Consider the following 8472-nt stretch of genomic DNA (forward strand, 5'->3'; position numbering starts at 1 on the left):
ACGAAAACAACGAGGACACAAATGTGCTCACCCATTTCTTGTGACTGAGAAAGCGACAGGCCTATGTCATGCTCTTGTTGTAGTTGAAGAGCAAGACGAGATGCAAGTCCAAGCATGCAAATGAATTTTTCGTGGCGTCCAGCATGACTACCTATGAAATTCCCACTTTACACTACTCGTCATCTCACACCCGTCCTGTCTACCAATAGTTGTAGTACTACTACTACTACTACTACGTACGTACCCACTACTTTACGACTGACTGTCTGTGCTTATACGTACGGTACGTGTGTGTGTGTGTGCGAGTAACATCGAGGCATCCCAAGTTCCGAAACCTTCACCTACATCCGTTTGAAGTCGGAAGTTTCCATGCGGCTTCATTATTACGGATGTAGGGATATCTTGAGTGGGTACGCAGCAGCAGCCTTTGCCTTTGGACCATTGAACGGTGGATTGCGGAAGAGAGCGCGGTCCACAGAGGAATCTCGCAAGGCGACGACCACCGGCTCTAGCCAGGAGTTGGCGCCCTTTGGAAAAGTCGGTGAAACGCGGCAAAACTTGATGATGCGAGAGCACTTCAAGCCTGTGATTTGAACGAGGTGATTCCGTGGGAGGTTGTGGCTGAAGCCTCGAATCAAATGGCATTCCAGAGGGCGACCAAAGCAGCGTCACACGTCAGAAAAACGGCCGTTTGTTCTTTCGAACATCTTCGTGGATACAGAAGAGAAGAGCGAAAGAGAAGAGAGAACGAAAGAACGAGAGGAAGAGAGGAAGAGACGGAGAAGCAGCGAGACACACACATCCATTCACTCACTCTCAGACTCGCTCGTGAAGATTTTTCTTGCGAAAAAGTGAGTGCAGTCAGTTCGCTCTAGGATCCGGACAGGTAAAGAAAGACAAGAAACACCTCCGAAAAGCATTGCTCCCTTTTGGACAGACATGAACGAAGTGCTATAGCAACAACAGCAAAGCAAAAGCAATAACAACAACGCCAACAACAGCCTAAGCAACAGACACCAGGTTTGAGTGAGTGGTGAGTGCGTCGTCGACGTAGCTGGAGTGTTCCAAGTGTTGTTACCTGCTGCATGACTGCCAAGTTGGAATTAAAGAATAAGAGCACCATCACTTCAACCGGCATTTCGTGGAGTCAATTCTTAAGTGATGCATTCTCGTTGTCATCGCCGTGATTTCTAGGCCTGAGCTTCTTCTCATTGAGGTGATGAACGCAAAAAAGGAATAGTACTCTCAGACTGTGTGACACGGGAACAATTTGGAAAACGGCAAACGGCAAACGGCAATAGTCTTGAGGAAAAGTGAACGCCGCATGGTCGGTTTGAACAACTCTGACCATTGCTTGAACGGATGGAAGGATGGTTGGTTGGTTGGTTGGTCGGTTGCTATGATGAAGATGAAGAACGCTAGGCCTAGTCGCACATTAGAGTCTGGAGCTCCTGATGTAATCGTCGACATCATGATGATTACCATTTGAAAATCCGTGTCGTCGCCAGTTCAAAAGAGAAGAGCCAGTTTCCAGACAATGACTTTCCTACATATTTAACTCGCCCTACTTTGGATGAAAATATCTTTTCTGAGGCGTCTTTTAAACCAATCGCAACGATTACTTAATAATCAATAATCTCAGCGACCTCCTCCGACTGAAGAGGTCTGAAAACGTGCATCCTGTGACGCATAAAAATTGTCCAACAATTATCCTTCTTCAAAACTCAACGACCCTTTCTGGATATCCAACTGCAGCAGCAGCATCATACACAAGGATATCGAGACAGTCGTTGTATTTATTGACTGCATTCGTCACTCCAGTCACCAGTCAAAGTGGGAACAATATCCGTTGGCTTGTTTCTTCTCCTGGCGAGCTGAACTCGTAAGTAAGAGGTATTATCCTGATGGATTTGCGGTGTCATCAACATTGTTCAAAGGAAGTGGACCACCACAAGAAAACACCTCTCAAAAGCGAGTTGCATCCATTGACACACACGAAAAGTGGGCCCTTTTTCTACTTGATTGGCTAAGGTGGGCCGTGGGCCTCTTTCTCCACTGTGTACACACCAGGAATCCGGAGAAAAAAAGAACAGAGACATACTACAAAGAGAGGAGACGAGAAAACAAACGTGACGAGAACTCATTTCGTTAAGAGAAGCCTTACAGATCTACACCTACTCCAAGTACCACCATACCCATCCACGCATCTCGAGTCGCTTAGTGGCATCATCTCCATTTTGCGTCAACATTGCTCATCATTATCGAAAGTTAAAGGATCCACCCGCTGCACAAGGCATCGATCGGGAAGGAAAGAAAGAAGGAAAGGAAGAAAGATCGAAGACGGAGAAGAAAGGCCGGTGCCAGCCGAGCTTGGACACGATTACCCATAGAACTTGGGTGTGTACCTTGTATATAGATATATGTGTACACCCACATTTAGAAGAGCACCTCTCGCCCCTTAAGTGTTGACAAATGAAAAATGAAAGTGCCGAGAGGCCAATGATATCCCAAAGGGAATTCGGGGAACTCGAGAAGAAAATTGAAAAATTGTTGTCAAAGCAAACGCGATTTTTTGCCCATCCTCAAAGCGGGCGAGGAAATGCGAGGGTCTAGAATTGTCCCGAAAATGAGACAAAAGCATCGGAAGGCGACGAAAGCATAACACTTTATTTATCCTCCCAATGTGTGTGAGTGAGGTCAAGCGACTTGATTTACGCTCCTCGGTCTTGGTCCTCGGTGTTAGTCCTTGGTGTTGGTTGCCGGTGATTGTACCACTCTTCCATACAGGAGCTAGTTTTCCGTAGGACTTGCTTTTGAAGAGTACATACAATAACGGCAGTAACAACAAAAACAACAACAACAACAGACCCAGAGCCATTCACTCATTTACTCATTCGCTCAACGAACCAGTCAGCCCTTCAGTCCGTCAGTGAATAGTGAAGAGAGTAAGCCAGCCTAGCGACTCCATCGCTACTTTGCCAGAGGAGGGTTGAGACCATCATTACAAGGCGACATTCGACTTCTCTGGCCTACCTCATACTTCTCACACATACTTTTCCCGCCAGCCATCTATCCATCCATCCATCCATCCATCCATCCCCATCATCACAGAACTGCGACGGACCACTTGGGTTGCCAGCCAATGGGTAAAAGCAGTACCTGATGCCACTTGGTCTTAATTGCTGGTTGCCCTGACGAATCAAAGTGAACATTTTTTTGTTAAACGGACATTCGTCCGAGAAGACCTGAGAAGAACAAGGTGCAGCCGCAACAGCAGATATAATGACGAACAATGCTTGTCCATGTGCTAGTACACAATTGAGCGATGAAGTGGAAACGGGAGGGCGGATGTAATTGCTTGTCCTTAAGTAGACGACGACGACGCTCTTGAAACCAACGATGAAAGCAGCCAACGGTTTGTAGTGGGGTCATCTTCCGAAATGGGGCCCTCTCGATCTCTCCGCGACAATAAAGCCCTTTTATCTGATGGCATGGACCCATAAATCAGCTTTATCACTTCTGAAAACAAACTGTTCATTGTGCACATCTCCCACGTTCCTTCCTTCCTTCCTTCCTAAGTGGGCATTGGAGCATTGGAGCATTGGAGGAGACAAACACCCTTCGACAAGAACAGCAGCTACTTATTTATGCAGGCAGGAATTTCCTCCGCCTTAAGTGAGACGACAAAATGCAGCTAGACTCACCAGAGATCAATAATTTCTTCATGAATGCCATGATCCCTGGGATGAACGACAGCTCACCGGATATGCTTTCAGGCATTGCAGGGCTATCGTCCATTGCCGGAGGCTTTGACGATGCAGTCTTGGACGGGGTGGTGGGAGTGGGAGTGGAGGCCTTAGACTATCCAGACTATGTGATGGATCCGACGTTTGATAGCAACTTCTCCACCATACCCACTCTGTCATCGCCAGGGACTTCGCCAGTGGACCCCTTTATAGCCATGACCTACGACCGACTCAATTGCGGTCATTTCACCGTTCTAGACAAGAAACTGCATTTCACCACTGACGTGACAGAAACGTGTCGATTTTGGACTGAGGGTGTGTTCTCCCTTGTGGTAGCCGCGTTTGGCCTCATTGGCAATGTCGTGTCGATATGGGTGCTTTCTGTGCCCGAGATGCGAAACTCGTTCAATCGCTTACTGTTGGCATTGGCAATTATTGACTGTCTCTTCATTTTGCCTGGTATCCTCATTTACACTTCCAAAGCATTCGCTTGGAAGGCCACGTGGTATAACTATGCTTTCCCCGTCTTTCTCTATCCGTTCTCGGAAATCGCTCTCTGCAGTAGCATCTACATGACCGTGGCCATTGCTGTGGAGAGGTACATAGGCCTGTGTCTGCCACTGCGTAGGTTATCTCGACGGCCTTGTACGGCCAAGGCCTACATTATTCCAGTCATTCTCATAGCCCTGTTGCTTAATATTCCCAAATTCTTGGAATCAGAGACAGTTGCAGTCAAAACAGGAGGGCTGTTCAGCAACGAAACCAAAACGAAGGTCCGAGTGACAGATTTGAGGACCCATCCCACCTACATAACCTATTATTGGATGTGGACTCGCCTGTTGGCCACGGGCATTCTGCCATTGGTGGTCTTGGCCATTTTGAATTCCAAAATCTACCTCTCCATTCGTCAGAGCAAACAGCAACTTCGCATATTGGCCATTCGCTCGGCATTGCCAATGGCCATCCTCAGCAAAAATGCACCTAGTGTCCCAATGTCAGATCTTGCAAAAAATAAGGTAAATCCCCCTCACGGCTCTGAGGATCCCAGTACCAGCATCATGGGCACCAACGAGGAAAGTGAGGAGCATGGTAGCAACGACTCCCCCCGATCTCAAGTGGCCGAGACCACCACCGAGGAAGGCGATGAAGTGGAAAATCGCTCTCCCCTAGCTCAGAGGCTTAAGAGCAAGCAACCCCTCGCTAATGGAGGCTCACTCCACCGAATTGTCATTCAAAGAAAGGCCGCCCAAGAGGAGCTCGTCAATCAAAATGGACATTCACCCGCTTCTCCATCCGTGTCAGGCTTGGGTCAACGAGGGGTCAAGTTGGGGCGAATGGTCAATGGGCAACTAAGACAAATGCAAAGATCGGTATCAGCTTTTGCGAGCGGCGAGCCATCAACAGCCTTCCGAAAGACTCTCAGACTCCGCCGAGAGAACCAGGCTCCAATGTTACGCTCCAATTCCGCTGCTGTAACCTCGGCCTCAGCTCTATCGAGTCGGGTTAATGGTCATGGTTCAGCCTTCCAGTCCCAATTGTTAACTTCCTCGTCCAATCTGGCCACCAAAGGCTCGGCCACTGCCACAGGGGCAGGAGGTGGTAGTGGAGGAGGAGGAGGAGGGGCGGGAGCCAACACCAACGACATCAAGTTGGCTCCTATTCTCTTCGGAGTGGTCATTGTCTTCGTCTTGTGTAACAGTCTCCGTGTCATTCTCAATATCTATGATTTCTCGGTCGTGGATAGCATCATCGATTGCGAGAAAAAGGGTGTGGGGCGTTTGCCACCCTCGTGGATCCTTTGCAGTATCTCCGTGTCCCATCTGCTTTTGATGGTGAATTCCTCCGTCAACTTCTTAGTCTATTGTGTTGCGGGCACTCGATTTCGCCGAGTACTCGTGCGGAAAGTCAGAGCGGGATTTCGGAAACTCAGAAAGATCCTAACCAGTCGCTCCAAGGGTTCGCCATTTCAGTCCGCTCCTGATGTGAACCGTATGCAAAATGGCCCTCGCCATGTCATTGGAGAAGCTCGAGGACTTTTACAACACGATCAAAGACGTAACACCACGACCACGCTGCTCTTCACGACAAATCCTTGTCCAACTACCCTTGATATTGAGCCCGGGATAGGAGCTGCGTCAGCGAGCCATCATCCTGTAGTTCGTAATAATAACATCTCGACCCGAGCGGCCTCCCTTAGGAATGAGTTTCTTCTGGAGGAGAGCGAGACCGACCCGCTCAGCGAAAATGGGGAGGGATCAATTCAAGTTCAGGTTGATTCAGACTCCCCACGTGCTTCGACCAGTCCCACCCATCGCCATTTGCACAGACAGGCCACCAAGACCAATGGCTCACCGCCTCCTTTCCCCTTAGCCCTAAAGAACTCGAGGGAGACATCCATTTAGAAGACATTCTTGCTCATCATATGCATTTCTGCCTGGAATCTATGTTAACTACTATATTGCTTTTTGTACTAGGAAAAAACAGAGAAGAACTTAGCGTTTGGTTTAGTACGAGATGCTTCTTGTTCCAGGGGAACTGGGAATGCCAACAGTCGAACAGTGCAACTCAATGCCTAATGTACGACATTACTAGAGTCTGCTATTTATGATTTGTGATTTTATAATAAAGAAAGCATTAATAGTGGATCCCAAAGGTTTCCACTTTAAGTAACACCCATCTGTACCTGTCATTTCATTCATACCCCAAACACGATTAGGAAGAATTGTGCTCGGCGGTCCCTAGCATCCCACTCAATTGGATTGACCTCATTTCAGGCCTGAAGACTTTAATGAAGTCTCTCGATGTATTTGATCAAGACAACTCTAAAGTTTCACGTCTAAGACCCGTCTGATTTGAAATCAATGAACTACTACATTCATGAGCCTGATCCGAACAGGTGAGGTTACTGTTTCTAATGATGCGAATTATTCCCCGACAGTCTGGAGTGAAATTGAAATAGAAAAGGCAGCAAAAAGAACCTTAGATTAACGATGGACAGCTCTGATTACCTGAATGCGCAGGCTATATCAACGTCCTAATAGATCTGGCAATTCTTCGCCTTCCTCACGTTCACCTCATTGTGCCTGACAGATGGAATTGGCAAAGACCCGAGAGCATTCTTTGCCGATAATCGCATTCGCGAATTGACATTGTCCTGAAACAACCGGCGTTTCTTGAGACATATCTGGGATTGAAATACGTGACATCAATTAAAGGCAATCCTGTTTGTCACTTCAAGTGATTTCATTCTGTCTCCACAAATGAGGTCATCCATTCATCTTGCTCTCAAGATGTCTATATATAAACTATTTCTGTGCTACGATCGAAATGTGCTTATTTCCTAACACGACATCAAGAGATTAAACCCCAGGTATTTCCTAAAACGGGGACGCCATTTACTCTGACTGGTAAGTTTTGAACGACTCCGTTTTTTTGAAAAAAAAAATTAACTTGAATGAATTTTGACTGATGCGAACAGCAAACTTTTCAAAGTTGAAAGCAGCAACCTAATACAAATATATATGAATAGTTCATTCGTAATGATGATTACACTGACTTAGATGTGACAAATAGTCCATTATGTTTTAGTTAAAGCTTAATCTTTAATGCATTACAATATGACAATTTCCGTATCATCACTTTCGCTATAGAGCCCTTGCTTGTGCGAAACACCAAACTTGCAGTATCTTATATGGGTGAGTTTATGCTTGTTACTATTTCCATTGCATGTTGCTCGTCATGCCAATTCAAATCAAGTGAACCTTTCTCCTGAACTTTTGTCCAACTTTAACTTGTTGTCTCCAACTTTTTGACGCTGATTGATGTCTTAAATTGTCTAATATAACAGTCGAATGGAATCAAGCTTGTATCAGACTTCAACTTCAAGGGAATGAAATAATGTGGGCTGAAATGGTTCTTGTTTTAATGTGATGAAGTGAAGCATCTTAGCATGTGTTTGTTTGCTTTGTTGGGAAGTTTTCCCCCCAAAATAGTGATGGTGAAGTAAAGTTGACCACAAAGAATGTTCCACGTAATTTAAAGGGGACTCAGCGGCCCAGGGAAATCATGGACCTCAGACTTGTCCTAAAAGGCAATTAAGAGCGGCTAAGGGATCTACATGACCACAAACAAGGTTCCTTTTACTCTCGCGAGCCAAAAAAAGGTTGTACGCTCTGTGAAGAAATAAAACTCTATCTGTCGAGAATCCATCAACAAAAAAACTTGCCATTACTTTTGTGACGAAAAGGGGTAATCTTTAACCTGCCAATTGTGTAAGGCTGAAATTTTGTGATTTTGTTCAAGACAGACGTCATTAAGTAAGAAAAAAATAGAAAATCAGTACGTACGTACTAGATTTATTGAGGACATCGATTTGCTCTCCCACTATAAGTTTAACAATGAACCGTAAACGAGATCAAGAAGATTCCGCTTTTTTTTCTTAACACGTTTTTTTCATTGGCGTGAGCTTCGAATAAAACTTGAATACTTTAGGACCCAATGAGTTGTGACTTGTCTTGACAAGCTAATGTACTAGTATCTTGAAATTGATTTATCAGTTATGAATAGTTCAGATTGAGAATTCCTTTCAAACCGAGGCTCAACAGCTTTCAAGTTTTCTAGAACGACAAAAAAAATAGAACAAGACGAAAACACAAAACTTTCAAACTTCACTTTAAGCCAAACTGAGTTCAATTTCTATGGATTTAACTCATTTCATATATATAAG

General features: G+C 45.6%; 1 protein-coding gene across 1 annotated transcript; it reads left to right on the forward strand.

Moving 5' to 3' along the window:
* The first annotated feature begins 551 nt into the window (after nt 1–551).
* LOC131880064 (uncharacterized) lies at nt 552–6418 on the forward strand. Its single transcript, XM_059226567.1, has one exon. It carries the CDS (start codon nt 3689–3691, stop codon nt 6146–6148), a length of 2460 nt encoding a protein of 819 aa, XP_059082550.1. The 5' UTR covers nt 552–3688; the 3' UTR covers nt 6149–6418.
* The last annotated feature ends 2054 nt before the right edge of the window (nt 6419–8472 follow it).

This window comes from Tigriopus californicus, chromosome 5, assembly GCF_007210705.1.
Source record: "Tigriopus californicus strain San Diego chromosome 5, Tcal_SD_v2.1, whole genome shotgun sequence".
NCBI classification, from domain to species: Eukaryota; Metazoa; Arthropoda; class Copepoda; order Harpacticoida; family Harpacticidae; genus Tigriopus; species Tigriopus californicus.